Source organism: Schistocerca americana, chromosome 2 (assembly GCF_021461395.2).
Source record: "Schistocerca americana isolate TAMUIC-IGC-003095 chromosome 2, iqSchAmer2.1, whole genome shotgun sequence".
NCBI classification, from domain to species: Eukaryota; Metazoa; Arthropoda; class Insecta; order Orthoptera; family Acrididae; genus Schistocerca; species Schistocerca americana.
The window spans coordinates 525531006-525547367 of record NC_060120.1 but is presented as its reverse complement, the minus strand read 5'-3'; the positions used below and the strand labels follow the sequence as shown (position 1 = coordinate 525547367).

The window sequence follows — 16362 nt, the reverse complement described above, 5'->3', positions numbered from 1 at the left end:
CCTCTGCCGATCGAGGGCTACGTACTGTAGCATGTGACATGGCGGTGTGTTACGTAACTGTGACAGAGCTCGAGATACTGCTTGTTGTATTCCTTCGAGAGACTGAAAAGACGAATTCGAAGAGTTCTTGCACAGATGGAGCTACCTTTCCTTTATCGTGGCAACGACAGAGCATGTACAAGCGCTGCGACAGGTGTAACAAACCGACACATTGTATACGAGGTCACAGATCATCTTCCATACACCCCGACTATGCCCCATCAGCCCGTCATCTCGTTCCAAAACTCGATGAAAACTTTTAGAGGGTTTCACTTTGATATTGATGAAGCTGTGCAAGTAGAAGTAATGTTGTGGCCCCTTGAACAAAGTCAAACATTCTACAGTGAAGGTATCAAGAAACTGTTCTCTTGTTTGGATAAACACAGTGACAGGAAGAATAAGAATGTAGAGTGTTAATAAAGTTTATTTTATTTAAAAAGCTTTATAAGTTTTCACATATAAAAATTCGGAGGCATTACTTTTCGGCACGCTCCTTTACTTACGCTTCAGTCTACAAGATCTAGTGATTGAGACGGCACACGGTCACTTTTACTACTTCGATAATGCGAAAATGCATCTTGTCGTGATATTTCAAATAGCTTGCAATAAATTTATATAGAACCGTGAGATATGACACCATTTCCTCAGGATTAGAAATTTTTTACGTTTTTCCCATGCCACGTAGGGTCCAGCCGAGGCGTCAATCGTATGTCTTTGCTGTGGCCGCCGGTGTCCTCGTGGCAGTCAGTGTGTTAAGGTTGGATTTGGATACTGGGAATTTAGGAGGTCAGCGTGGATAACGGATGAAATGCATTTGATGTTATTAATAACAAGCCGTAGTTTGTCAGTAATTACGTGAACCTGTAGGTAGAGAAATATCTTCTATCGTTTAATATAACAGTTGACCTCATGAAACTACGCTTTTCTTGCGTCGGCATACAACTGTTTGGGAAACAACAGAAACATAAAAAGAATACAAACGCTATGTTTTTAATACTAATCTTTACAGTAATGATATTTACTGCATGTCGTGAAGTAATCAGAAACTGACACAGAATAGTATGTGTAGATTCCATTGTTTATGTTTAAATAAATGTGTCAAGTTCTGACACTCTTGCAGTTTCTTGGCTCCTCTGGAAACAGCAGATGTCTTCAGTCAGCAGGTCAGCCATTTAGTCTCCACTCCCTCGCAGACGATTCAAGCTGAGGCAACGGACTGGCAATTTTCCTAGTTCCTGGGACAATCTGACAGGTATGGTTTACACTGACTCTTTGGTTTCACCACGTAAACTGCAACGAAGAGAAATGCGCTTTGCTAAAGATAGGAACTACAAAAATAACATAGCAGTTTAATTTTACTAGTGATAAGACAACGGTAAGCCTTCACCTTTTTTACATAGCGCGAATTTCACTGTCAGCATTGTGACAAGATTATGTTATGGTCGTGTATCAGAGATAATTTGGGGTCACACAGTGTGAAACGTTACAGGGTTCCTATCCTTACTGGTACTATAGCAGACAGTTGGAAGATTGACGACGCGAATAAACCTGACTTATAGCGTATTTCGAAAGTTTAAGGGTGTCACTAGAACCAAGTTCCTCTAGGAGGGTAATGCTCCTGGCGTGCGAAGCATTCAGTGAGCAACACGTGTATCCTGCGACGAGGCAAATGACGATAACCTGAGGGACCTCGGTTTCATTTGCTGAGAACTGATCTGGCAATCCCTGAGTGTGTGATTTGGAAATGGCGAGCATCGCTGGTCCCCAGTAACCGTAAAACTTTGTCTTAACAGTAGAACGATCCAACGTGACTGGATGAAATGCGTTTACTCTGTCCTTCGTGTACAGGTCAGGAACGGTATTCCGCCGTGTGAACGTTCGCCCAACCCATAACGAACACCCTTTTGTTGCAAAAAGAAATTGAAAAATCAGTCATCTCGACAGTGATGACAGGTACTGACAACAAAATTTACACTCTTGACAGTTTAATTAACAAGAATGTTATGTAAACACTAATACTTATCATAAAGAAAGGACTCAATGAGAGAATACCATATGATACGGGACAGAAAGGATTCAAGAAATTATTATTCACTGAGGTTAAACCCCAGATCATAAACTGACCAAAGATAACATTTTTCCTAGAAGAGGGTTGTAACCCTATCGAGCTGTAAGTCTGCGGTGACTGCAATGTAACGTCATTTCTCTCTTGTACTCTTGCAATAGTAGTACGCATGCTAAGCGCTTCTAGGTTGATTTAAAGACGATGTGAAGTTTAAAGGTTTTACGGTTGGAAGTATTAGTCAGAAGTCAGAGTGAAGTAAAATCGTCTTTACCGTTTAGACAGATAACGGGATAGTTGATTGCTAATTTTGTGATGGGACTTAGCCTTTGCGATACTTAATAGACACGAACATCAAAGGACACAGATAGAGACCCATCGCTGACATAAATTCAATTATTATACTTGAATAGACAACAGATAACCGCAATCACAAAGAATTTACAATTGCGCCGCGCTGTCAGAACCGTCCTCAAAATCAGAACTGCGGATGCTAAACGACCCAATCACCCTGTAGAAACACTGAATGACTCAGGTATCTTTCTCCATCACTCAGAATGCCAAGTTTGGAGAGCGCAAGATCACCAAAATGTTAATTGTTTTGAGACAGACCAAACGTTTGTAGTAGTGAGACCTTTCATTTACCCCAACTCTAGAAGATTCACATTTTGTTAGAGTTTGAAGAATTATTCTCTTGAAACTGAGACCATGATACTCTGCACGATCTCTGTGAAGTTATGGACTTCAGCTTTGTGCGAGATGCGAGGCAACCTTCTGTTTAATAATCGTCCCCAATACTATGGCGCCTGGGGCTGGAGCATTTCGGTCGGCTCATGGTGAGTTTTAATCGTGATATTTTGCTAGAACACGATGAGCAATTTCACAGTACAAGCTCAGCTCTTCTGAAAGCTCCGATAGAAGGTGCGTTTTCCTTAACTACTGTTCTTGGTGACTGCAATGTATCAGCCTGCTTACAACAGTGGCCACGAAAAGACTAGCTAGAGAATGTCGTGTTTGTGTAGTAACAATCTTACTATACATGTAGAAATTACCGCTTGTTTTCTAGACATTTCCATCTAAAGATTCATTATTTAACTTTCATGTACTCTCGTGCTAACCAACACGCGTGCAGGCAGAACTTCTAACTCAATGAATATCTTAACTGGTACTACGCCTAAGTAACGTGTTTTTATCAGGTTCTTTTTTCAACCTTCACTGACTCCTGATTAAAATGTGAGGCATGCTGCTATTCATAAATTCCTGAAATTTGGGACATTTTTTGCGATGGTTATACGGTTGATTGTAGTACGGTGTGTGATAGTCTATAAGTAGATTATATTTCGCTCCGACATTACATTGTAGATGTGTCACTAAAACAGTGAATGAGTCTGTGCCCCAATTCAATGCCAACATGGTGTTTTAAGGGGAAAGAAAATTATTGTAAAAGGTGGACTAAATATGCGCAGCAAATTGCTCTGAATGGTTTTGGTGAAGAACCATGAAAAGTTGCAATTTCGTCATTTCGGCGAGGCAAGGGTAGCCACTGTTCATTGATGTTCTGATTTCACTCATATTTTCGCTTTCGCTGTGGAACCCTACGCGAATTTTTATGCTGAACAAACTGGTTTTATCTTATCAATTATGAACAGAAAACTGTTTTGTTCAAAGTAACTTACCTTTCGGTAGTTGGTTGTAGCAAGAATACAGCTTCAACGAATTAGCATACAAGTAGAACCTGTTGTCTGCTGCGACACAAATGGTATCATCATCTTCCGTGTAGGACGACCTTCCCAGAAATCTATTCTCAGCCGTGATATTTCCGATGCTTAGATTCTCATTCCCGATGTTGGCGGTGGTCGACTCTTCTGGTTGTCCGTGGACCTCCGCCACTGCTACCAGTGCTGTAAAAGTCAGTGAACGTAATTACAGATCGCCATTTCGTCTAACGGCTGCTAGTGGAACTCTCCCATTTAGCAATGTAACACTACTGTATGCTACATAGGTGTTATTTGAACAGTCCGCTCGTCCCAGAAAATAAAAGAAAACGAATCAACAGCGACACGCACGCTATGCTCACGTCGGACTAGCTCTCCTAATTAATTTCGTGTTCCAGTAAACAAATACAGTGGTTTTTCAAGTTCTTGTTGGTCTGATATTATCACACAATTAAATTGACAATATTAGTTCTTTCCTTAATTATGTTTGGGAAGGTTTGCCTTTTTAGTAACGCTCTGCCACACTAAAAGCTAGCAAGATATTTGGCTGATAAAGTTAGATTCTTCATTGGTTTTGACATCAAACAGCCCACTCTACCCATAGTCGTAAAGAATAAGAAGTATTACAGAGCTGGAAGCCTTCCTCGTTACGATCATGTAGCTGGGGTTTCGCTGAAAAGCACACATATCTCCAAGTGGATGTCTCTGTAAAGTCTTTTGCTCCTCATCAAGATAATGAACGTACCCTATTAAAATATTGTCCCTGTTCGTCCTCCGAAATCCCGTGATGGAGATGATTAGTATTTGTTTGTTTTTCTTTTACATTCAAACTAAATTTAGAGGAAAAGACGTGACAGCCTTGAATGGAATGTCTCACATAACTTCTTGTGATGTTCCGCATTTTGTACGATGGGAGACATCAGAGTCCTTTCACTATCTACGTTAAGTCCAAGATACTAGTACATACACGGTTCCGTCACAGTAATGTGACCACCGCCTTTGTTCGACATCAGCGCCAGATAACAACTCAATGAAGGTAGGGCGCAGCATTAACAGTGGAGGCTATGTAAAGATCATCAGGGAGCCGCGGGGGACAGTGAAGTCGGTGTCATAATGCGGAAACGAAGCTATTTATCTGACGTCCAAAAGGGTATGATTATTGCCTTTCGGGGCAAGAGTGGATGCACGTCTCAGTTTGTAAGCTGTTCAAGTGTCACCCTGCTTAAAGTGAACTGTGCCTGGTAAAACTGCACTATTGATAACTGACACCATGACCAGTGGGGCAGAATGGGCCATAGATGACAGGAGTGAAAGACAGGTGCGGAGATGTGTACGGATGGAAAGGCATGCAACAGTAGAGGGAAAGACGCCCCAGATGAACCAATAGGACACCCAACAATGTCTGCCTAACAACCATCCAACAAAAGTTCCTATTTACCGCTGTCCACAGCAGGTGACACATTCGTACGCTCACGTCGACTGCTGTTCACCGGCGACGAAGGGTTCAATTTTCACTCCAATACCTGAACCGGACCCGCTTTGGGCCATAGTTTTAGGCGAAAGACGTTTTATGCTAGATCGGGTATAAGTCGGGCGGCGTGTACGGCGTGAAACGTCTCAGGGCAAACAACCTGCAATCAGTGAGGGAGCGTTATGGTCTGAGGAATGTATTCGTGTCGGTTATTCTTCATAATGGAAGGCATAATTGATCTAAACTAGTTTGCGTTTGTGCTTGGGGACTGTGTCCACCCCTCCGTACTGTTTAATGTTCTTCGGCACGATGGCATCTACCAAGAAGACTAAGGTATCCTCTCTCTGTCGGATCTGTAGTATCCTCTTAGAATTACATAAAGAGACGATCGCATGGGAAAAAATCATTGAATAACACACACGCAGGCAAATGATCTAAAACTTATGTTGCTTCCAACAACACTCTAAGGTGAAATAAAATTGCGAAAACTGTTGTCCTAAGTCAGAAAAATGTAATTGGTGCAGTAACTTTTTTGTTGCATAAATAAAGCTGGAGTACTCTTTTCACCATTCCTACAAGAGGTGTTGCGTGCGCATTCCAGTACGTATCACATTTTAGCGACATGCTTCTTTATATCTCAAATGTAAAAGGATTGCAACACCAGTCACTAACTCTCAAAATACATATAGCTATTAAATGATAGAGCCATTCGATTAAAACTGGTGTCACAGGCAGGATTTGTATGAGACTGTTCTTGGCAATTTTTATCACAAATGCCATATGCTCATTTCACTTCATATTTGACAAGTATCTCCAGCATTTTACTTACAGAAGTGACTATTAGGGAAATCTCTTAAATGGAACAGACTTATAGTTCGCGAATCAGTTATTATGAACGAGAAGGTCAGTAATCGTAGGGCTGTTACTAATTCAACTGCTATTGGTGTCAATAGAATGTTACTGGATATAGGAAAGAATTCCCCCTCAGAAGAAATATCAGGAATTGAACTGCAGTGTATTTCAGCTGTCAAGATCGAATATCCAGCTCCTTTAGTGACGAGGGTGTGAAACACGAAATGGTCAACTCCACGAGTATTTGCAAACGGCATCTTAGACCTGTATGTGCGGAGTAAGGTTTCAGAGAAATGCAAAGACCGTCACAGTTCGAGTGATACGTTACTAGGTTTCTGTCAAAACATTAAGAGCTTCAGTACAGGTTTAAAGGACTTCGGAGCCTTGTTAAAAGCATAACCTGAAAGCAGCCATGAGATTTAAATTAAACAATCACTAGCCGATCTGACCAAAAATCTTAACATGTATTGGTCCAATATATACATCTACTACACTTATTAAGTCACTCTTTGACCGTACTGGAACCCTCGCAACAAATCACGGAGATAAGGCAGGATTACTGATTTCGCTTTTCAGAAACTATTTCACCACACAAGGAGGTTACGCTGATTTGTCTCATAAGACCCATCTAGTCGACATTGACGTAACTGATCGAGCAATAGAAACTAAAACCGCTCAGTAGTGGAAATGTATCTGGATCTGAGAAGATGTCTTTAAGGCCCTATACACAACTTTCTGCCGTTCCAGCAGAAGTAAATCGTAAGTCGAAAGAGAGGCAAAGCATTCCAAGTGACTCGAAAAAAGCACACATGATTGAATGCTTAACTCGTTGTCGTTGCAGAATAAATGAACCCCGGAAGACGGAAGTGTCCTCCATAATAAACCATACTGATTCAGCAAACAGAAGTCTTGGGGTACTCATGAACTAGGAATCACAGTATGGCCAATGTCGCTGACATCGAAGCCTCGTTCCTTGAAATATTCCGAACAATATTCGATACAGTTCCGAATTGTCATTTAGTGGACAACGTACGAGAATACCGAAAGGTAAGGTATAAGTGAGGGAGCACACGTGTATGTGCGTAGTACATGGTCGCAAGAAGGTTTTTAGAGTTAATTAAAAATCAGTGTGGCCCAGGTTTATTCAAGTTGATCGCTATCAAAAAGAGACTACCGTCTATATTGAATTTCATAAAAAGCATTATATCGTACCGCTAGCAACTCACCGCAAAGTAAGATCCATCCAGTAATTTTATAGTTGTGTTATACGCAAGCCAGTACAATTGGAGCTTTCTTGGAACATTAGATTGGTTTAGTCAAACCATGAACGTAGTCCTATCCTCTCATCATAACTTCCAAGAAAAACCTAATGGAAAAATATAGGTAAAAGAAAAAGGAACCGTTTAATTGACAACTCATTTTCAATCAAGTAGTCATTGTAATAGAAAGCTGTAGCAACTATCGTTCTTCATGTGGTGCAGCACTGCTATGGTAACGCAGACAATCAGTTGAAACGAAATGTGATAGAAGCGCAATACAGGCTTGAGTGACAAAAGTATACTGGCTGTCTTGTAGCCAAAGTAATTTTATGATTTTATGTTGTGCTCTGTAAATGACATATCTCTTCATACCATTACTACTGGCAATAGGTTGTAGCCTTAAAGGAAAGTTTCTACGGCACTACTCGAATAGAATCAGATAAGGAATTAATTACTTTCTGTTACGACTAAAGACGTTTTCAAAGAGGCAGCATTATCGTGAATTGCGCGACGCAGTACCGTATCTATGAAGTGTTGCTAGTCACAATTAAAATTTTTACTAAAAATATTTCATCACAGATTTTCCGTCTTTGGAATTCATTTAACGCTTCTTCTTTTACATCTAAGCTCAGGCGTGACCTTCGTTGTCCAGTATTTGCGTGAATTAAGTGTAATTAGCTATTTACCAGAAGCAGCTTTCAATCGTTCTGGAGATGAAAAAAATTTTATTCTGATTTCTAAATTCATTCATACAACTTTGTCATACATAATTACGGCTTTCTACAGTAAGACGGCCGTTCGTTGCCTTTCTTTTTTTTCTTTTTTTTTACATTTATAAGGTGGTTGTACACGGAAAATACTCGTGCAATAACGATCGGGTTGTAACTGTCTAAATTCCATCGTGAAGCACTTATTGTGCAACAGTTTTATACACAGGAGAGTATATGTGAGTATTTTCTTATGATACAAGAATGTAATGTGGTCTAAGTGCTTTACTCAGTTGCTTAATGCACTCTGCTGAAGATTCGATATAGCAAACAGCTTACAGTAGACGAGATAAGCTTCACAGTAGCGAAGATTAAAAAGTTCTCATTCGGAATAAGATATGCATTTTAAAGTCTACTGGAAACTTTTTTTTTCTTTCCGCTATACAACCATCTTTCAATACATGGATATAGCATTTCACAAGGATCAATAGATGAGAAATAATGTAAAATGGAGTTAAGAAAAATATGCTTATCGTGAATGAAAGATAATAAATTCTACCGATACTTACCAGCAACAAGCAACAAAGCAGCCTTCATTGTACTCGACAAAAACTACTACCGCTCTCTGCGTTATATTTCCATATATATATGTTTAGACACCCAATGTCATCATCGAATGTTATCGTTAAGTTCCCTCCTGATTTTCCGTTCCGTGTACTGTGGTTGCAGCAACTAGCAGCAGATTGACTTTCCTTGTACTTGAAAGGATCTGTGATCGTTCGCTGTGTCATACGTATTATCAGCATTACAACTTCATACGTATTATCAGCATTACAACTACAGCATTCAGTAAAACTGGTTACCATACTGGGTCGTTTAATTTGCTTTTTTCTTCCCTTCCTTTTTTTTTGCGTTGTGTGTTACTGTAGTAGAGGCGAGGGAACGAAAAGACAGGTGTCCAGGGAAATTAAGTGCCAAGGCTCACCACCACAATGGAGTTGATATTTTCACACACGTCTTAGGGGCAGTACTTGTCAAATCCGCAATTAGAAGACAAATTTCTACAGAAGCGATTTTCTAGAAATTGCTGGTAGTACTTATTAACATTAGTACAACTCAATTTAGGCACATGCTGGAAAGGAATATTTTTTTTCTCAATAAAGCAGCATTTGTAATTTTTCGAGATGTACACCTTTAAGTCCTGTGTAATACATTAAATATATTTGAAATATCTGGTTAATTCTTAAGTTACAGATTGTTATGCCAAGTTATACATATACTTATGCAGGAGATTAAATGTGGGAGCACTATATCCTATGGGCACGTAAAATTCCCCTCCTTAAAAAATCATTTTGCGTGTAAAGAAGAACCAACTGACGCCTTCTGTAGACACTGGCCGTCATACGAAAGACTAGATGAGCATTATTTGTTAGGATTGAGTCTAGATACACAATTCATAACGGAAATGGCAAATATGTGGTACAGCTCTAGAGAAAGGGCGCGTAGCGTCTCTTAGGAAAGACATCCTATATAAAGTACTGACGGTTTCCGAATACTGCGTTGGTCGTGCACCTTAGTAAGTAGTAATTTAACACAAGACAATGTTGTGGCTTGGAAAATGCATTTAAAATGCAGAAAAAGACTGGAGCACATAAAAAGTGGATAAGAAATAAGGAAATAATTTAAAGATCAAATACGCAGCCGGCTAGAAGCGAAAATGTGTAAATTGTCTCGAATTACAACCTTGTCCCTCACCCTTCTGTTAGAGGGAATGTCACACAAGGAACGACTTACAGAGAAAGAGTCGATGCTTCACATATCACTAACAGCTCCACGTAGGTACACATACGTACTTAACATGAGAAATGTTTAATTGTTTTGGGTTTTAGCATAAATGACATATTAGTTATATATGTAGTACATTCTTCCAAGTGGAAGTTAATTATGTCACATTCTCCTTAGAAAAAGAAGTGAAATAAATTGTTTTTAAATGCCTTGAACCTCGCATTTTGCAAAAACAGACGTAATGTCTGGTGGAATACCGCAAACACTTTTTAAACTTATAATCCGTCTTGATTGCAAAAATGTAATTCAAGTTGCTGGTCTCTGTTCCTCTAGAACCATCTTCAGATATGCAAATTTCGGTTACAGGAGTAGCCCGTCCGCACACAGCAACCTTCACATGCTGCCTCCTGTAAGCGAAATTTGCAGATCTGAAGATGGTTCTAGAGGAACAGAAACAAGCCACGTTAATAAACACTTTTGCAGGAAGTAATATAGACTTGAACCTCATGCACAGAGACGTTATGGGCCATAGAGAGCTAAGACCACTATTAATTTCAGTTGCACTGCACTTCCCCAAAGGTGTTGCAACAAGACGAATATCCGTTCGCTCTTCCTATAAATAGAGAAGAACTATGAATAACGATTAACATCGCTTCACAGCTTTCAGATCTTGCAAACAGCAAATTCCGATGTCACTGTATCGTTTCACATATCCTGCTACCATTTACTTTCCTACTGCTTCTTTCGAATACTTATATACTTACTATCTTTTAATCAGTTGTCTGAGGAAGACATATGGAGAGATTTTCTATATTTTTTGAGTGACTTCACGATGAAATAACACCCGATCGTAGAAAAACCAGTGGTCAGAATAATTTATATGCAGAACGATGTGTTCTACCACAAGTGGCATTTTAATACAGAGAAATAAAGTAACATGATGTAATTAAATGGTAAATAGGTATTTGGAAGAATATTAACACGTAATTGAATGACGTCAGTGTAACACGCATTTTCAGTAAACAGTGCAAAAATACTCTGCCTAAAGTAATCATGGCAGAGACGACATTCTGTTAAGTTTTACTGAAGACAAATCTTCATAATGAACGGTACAGCCTTTCTCACTTCGAGTAGAGAGATATCATATCTCATTCGACTTTGTGAGAATTTCGTTTGTGGCTTAAAGAGTATGTCAGAATGGTTCCTTTCAAAAAAACGACGCCACTGATTTCCCACCATATCAATATCCGAGCTTGTGTCCCATTTCTCAAGAAATAGTTATCTTCCCACATTACGTGGCTTCTTACGCACAAAAATATACTTCGATATCGATTTTTATTCCTCTGCCGCTTTCTTTCTAATGGTCAACAATCACGATTGTATGCAACGGCCATGGACAAAAATAAATGTTGATTTTTGAGCTCCTACATATTTTTCAACCATCGGCTGATTCGTGGCGGTGATATAAACATATATATTTATTTCATGACTAACAATGTAGCAACTAGTATCATAAAGCTGACTTCGGTTAGGAGTAAGCCTGTTACAAAAACGAGGGATACAAAAAACCCGAAATAATGTATGTAAATAATAATTTATGAAGATAGCCGCTTGAACTCTGATCCGCCGCCATTTCGGGCTCTTCCCCTAGCTGTAAATTCTGGTGTGATCTCGAGGACTCTGGACAGTCTGTCGCACCTCACTATCGATTCTCATCAGGAACTACCTCGTACTCTGTAATAAATAAGCGGACAGATGTGACAACAAAGATGAACTCTGAGGTCTTATCATTTACTGTTGATACAGCAAATGTCAAACACTTTTTTCCTACAGAGCACATGCACTTCTGTTCCTGCAGCCCCTGCTGAACATGATCAGGAAGTCACGAATGTAGACTTCCTTGGAGTACATCCCCATTAACAGTATAATTTCCATTTTGTTGATGAGCTTTTAATTTCTTCATCCTCTCCTGCTTTGTAAACAATGTTATGGGCTACTTTCGTATTTTTTACTAACAAGGAATAGCTTTGACAACAAACTGTTGGAACCGCACAGAACCATGTTTAAAATAACACCCGATCGTAGAAAAACCAGTGGTCAGAATAATTTATATGCAGAACGATGTGTTCTACCACAAGCGGCATTTTAATACAGAGAAATAAAGTAACATGATGTAATTAAATGGTAAATAGGTATATGGAAGTATATTAACACGTAATTGAATGACGTCAGTGTAACACGCATTTTCAGTCAACAGTGCAAAAATACTCTGCCTAAAGTAATCATATAGCTCAAAACACATATATCCCACACACCTGATAGTGCTTATACCAATCCTCATTCTGCAGATGCGGGAGTTTTTAAAATAATGTGGACGAGAACAAAGTCAGCACCTCACTAAACCCATGTTTCTATACTCAAAATCACTCTCGTATTCAATCAGTCCAGTAACAAAATGATATTTCTTATCGTGTGCACAAGCAATACAGCCTGAAATGAATATCCACGTCTTGCACCTCTCATATACGACTGTGGATATCAAAATAAATTTTATCAAAATGTAGCACACAAAGATGTGGCTATGATATACAGAACGTTCCTACCTACGCCGGTATATGACTAACTACAGAGTTTTTCAACAAATTTGAAAGAGTCACCAATTGCAAGTTAAATGAGAACTAATATTGCTTTGCAACAACCTACGTGAAGGAATTAACGTTTATCTATATACAGCGAGAGTGTTTTCATAATTTTACTAGACTTCTCTCGGTTTACTCCTCACAATTAAATTTAGAGATGAAAATTCCTTTTGGAATACTTGAAAATAATTACAACAAAAATCCAAAGACATACACCCTTCTGTTATGGAGACACAGAAGCAAAAAGTCATGGTTAAAGCTACCGAAAACGAGAACTACAAAAGCACTAACTCAGAAAGTAGAGATATATAAAATTCACCTACGATGTGCATCCTTAGGTTTCAGTAAACTGCTGTGAGACACTAGTATTAATCTTCAGTACTTAACAAATAATTTCGACTGTGAAGATGCGAACGGCCAGTCGAACAACGCATCAGCTGAGTGTTATGAATACTTTGTTTTAAATATTAAATACAAAATAAACAATCAAAGACTGTTAATAATTCCTCCATACAGTATCAAAGTATCTCATAGTAAACCTGAAACAATGCAGTATCAGAAACAGAACTATATTATTTCACTAATACTTGAATGCAGGGGAAGAAAACTCAAGCAAATACATTGTATATATTTTAATGCATTCTCAGCAGTTGTTACCACTGAGTTAGCGGCACATGCGCAAATGGTAGTTAAATCACCTTATATTAATTTTACTCACATTGGCCACACAGCGTGGAGGAGAATATAACTGGAGCACAACGACTCAAACAATGCCTTTACAGTTCATGTGTACACCAGAGTCTCAATTTTGGCACCACATCTTGAAATTACTTCCGAGATAATAGCATTGCTTGATCGCAAGAAGTCATAACCTGAGACAGAATGATCATCACACCATATCTGAAATTAGCGACTCTACAACACTGATAAGGTAGACAGTTTTTACCCAGCTTATTCGTTTATCTAACTTCAGATATCAGTACACATACAACATGATGACATATAGTAAGAGACCACCCGGTACCTACCGTCTAGGGCCAAGTAAAGAAAAATTATCTGCATTGACAGTGCACACATCGAGACGCGAAATTCCTGCTTGTTGTCGCTGTACAGAGTCACTCCCACGCTTCTACCGCTATACTGGCATAGCTGCAGCGTCACTTCAGTGGCAGAGATTACTTCAGCATCGATACACACCATATCCATATAATTATAGTGACGAACACATTGCATACACCGCATTCCGACTCCGGCCCCACCCCTCTTCCCGCTATTCGGTAAACCGCCTAAGGAATTCAAATATTAACTCCGAAAACACAGTTTTATCAGCCAAGTGCGCCCTGATTTCCTTCCTCATTGCAACCTTCTGCCTACTGACGGTAACTAGTGTCACAAATTCTTAAAGTTAAAAACTCTAGTGGAATCTAGGCCACAATTGTGTGGTTATTTTTTCCGAAGCTTTAATGGCTGTTTTGAAACCTTGAACAAATGTCATGTCCAGAACTCTTTAATAATTTGTCCACCGCCACTCATTACGCCATACAGTTCTTCTCCTTTGTTCCTTCCAATCGCCGGAACATTATTTGAGGCAACAAATCTTAATGGACCATAAATTAACGAATCGGTAATCCAGAAGGAAACTGATGGGTTTGGACTGATGACTCTTGTGGTGTACATTAATTAACGCCAGAGTCACTCAAGAAAGCGACAGATTCCATCCAGAATCCAAAAGTAACTAACAGTTGTCCATGTACTTCTGCTACTGACTTCTTTGGTTGAGGAATTATCAGTTAATAATAATACACATTTTCAACCAATTTCCGAAAATAATCAATGAGTACAACATTTGATGTGGTGAATAATCAGGATTTAAAATATTTAGATCAGATATATGTACATTAAAATAGGTACGTTAAATAAACTTTTATTCACTGGTAATTCCGTGACTAATTTAATTTCGGATCCGTGAAGAGAATACAGAATTACCGAATTAGAACATCAAAGTATTATTTGCCGAAGGCGAAGTCAGTTAATATACTAGGACGTCATTATGCGAGGGGCGTTCAGAAAGTCAGCTCCGATCTGTCGCGAAATGGAAACGACTATGAAAATCCGATAAAGCTTTGCACAGATGTGTTGGGTAGTGTCTCTAGTATAACCCCAGTTAGCATCACGTCGCTCTTCTCATTTCTGAGCTCGCAGTGAGTGCGTAAAGATGTCTAGAAAATAGTGTCTGCCGCCAAGTACGAGGGCCTGGTGAGAAATTTCGCCTGAAGCTATGCAGCTAACATTACATAACTGTCGTGCTGTTTCTTCTTCAAGACAATTCTCAGCCGCATTCTGCAGGGGCAATGAAGGTGCTCCTGCATCGTTTTCAAATGGAAATGTGAGATTACCCACAATACAGTCCGCAATTGTCTCCCCCTGAGTTTCATCTCTGGTCACATGAACCGCTGTCTTTGAAGACAACATTTTGACACAGACAACGAGGTGTAGGCCAGCGTGGAGAATTGGCGGAAAGCACTGGCGGCTGCCTTCTATGATGAGGCTATTGAAAAGTTGGTACAACGCTATGACAAAAGTCTAAGTCAGAACGGCGACTACGTAGAGAAGTAGCTGAAAGGTGTAGCTAATTGTTAGAAGTAAAACATTTCTGATGTTCACTGTGGTTTCAATTTGGCAATCAATCGGAGCTTACTTTCTGAACAGGCCTCGTATTTTGTACATCATAAGGCAATTCCAAGCATTTTCCACAGCCATTCTTCACTTCGTGCTTCCAGAAATGTAACTATCATAAATCATCTCTCATTTTCACATGTCAAATCAGATATGAAAATCTATATCACTGGCATCGCCAGCGACAGGACGTTAAACTCTGAACTTACTTCCTTCAGTCGTTAAGGCCACAATAACGCGCATTTCATGTAAAATGATCTTCAACATTTCGTAAAGAACCAGTGGCCATTTCTGGATATTTATCTGGTCATTTATAATCAACTTAACTGACACTCCAGTAATGGGAATTGGCCACTAGGGATCTTAGTGAAGAATTAGGCGTCTGCACTTGCAGCAGTGAAACCTGAAGTACTGGCCTCAGTTTTGCAGTTTGAGGATAATTACTTTAATATTACATTAATATTACGTTTTTGCACTAGGCCGTTAGAAAAATCAAGCACTACCATGGACATACAAAAGGCAGGTCACCCACCGATAGGAACTGAAGAGGACGATAGATACTGCTCCAGAGAAAAAAGTTAGGAAGCTTGATCTGTCTGAATGATCTCCAGTAGTAGTTCACCAGGAGAGCTTAAATAGCGTTATTAATGAAAAAAAAACAGAAGATAGGCAGAATGGGTTACTTAACCGTCTGCCTAATTATATTTGGTACTGGTTGTTTAGATACAGATGTCTGATTCACGAAACATCGATTTTACCTGTTTCGTCTTCTGAAATGTCATTTTATACACTCTCAAAAAATGAAGATTCAGATCAATGAGGTTATATTTGGGAGATATGTTCGTTACTCCAAATGCATTCTTCTGTTCAAAGCTGAAGAAGTGTGTCTCAGCATTCGATGTGAATTTCTTACAATCAAGGTCTTAATCAGACAAGCCATCTACATATTTTAATTAAGTGATTCCACCTACTGTTTCGACAACATTTAAGTTTTGAAAAAAAGATAACTTTCACTTGTAGAGTACCAATCCTCTCATTCTGAACAGAATTTAAGACTGTTGTTTACTAAAGACTCTGAGGTATTCGAATTTCAGTCACTAGTATGTGTGTGTGTGTGTGTGTGTGTGTGTGCATGTGTGTGTGATTGTGTATAAATA

At 39.2% G+C, this 16362-nt stretch overlaps 1 protein-coding gene across 1 annotated transcript; it reads right to left on the bottom strand.

Annotated features, from left to right (window-relative positions):
• Positions 1-903: 903 nt before the first annotated feature.
• LOC124596317 lies at positions 904-8735 on the bottom strand. The gene is made up of 3 exons (XM_047135418.1): positions 8675-8735; positions 3778-4002; positions 904-1329 (listed from the first exon to the last, which is right to left on the bottom strand). Exons 1-3 carry the CDS (start codon positions 8700-8702, stop codon positions 1268-1270), a joined length of 315 nt encoding a protein of 104 aa, XP_046991374.1. The 5' UTR covers positions 8703-8735; the 3' UTR covers positions 904-1267.
• Positions 8736-16362: the final 7627 nt, after the last annotated feature.

Bases quoted from the DNA above. Each gene is read 5' to 3' on its own strand.
- LOC124596317 (XM_047135418.1), bottom strand. From the start codon at position 8,702: ATGAAGGCTGCTTTGTTGCTTGTTGCTG. The intron at 4,003-8,674 runs GTAAGTATCGGT...TGACTTTTACAG, and splicing joins TGCTTTGTTGCTTGTTGCTG to CACTGGTAGCAGTGGCGGAG. The intron at 1,330-3,777 runs GTAAGTTACTTT...TCTTCGTTGCAG, and splicing joins CTACAACCAACTACCGAAAG to TTTACGTGGTGAAACCAAAG.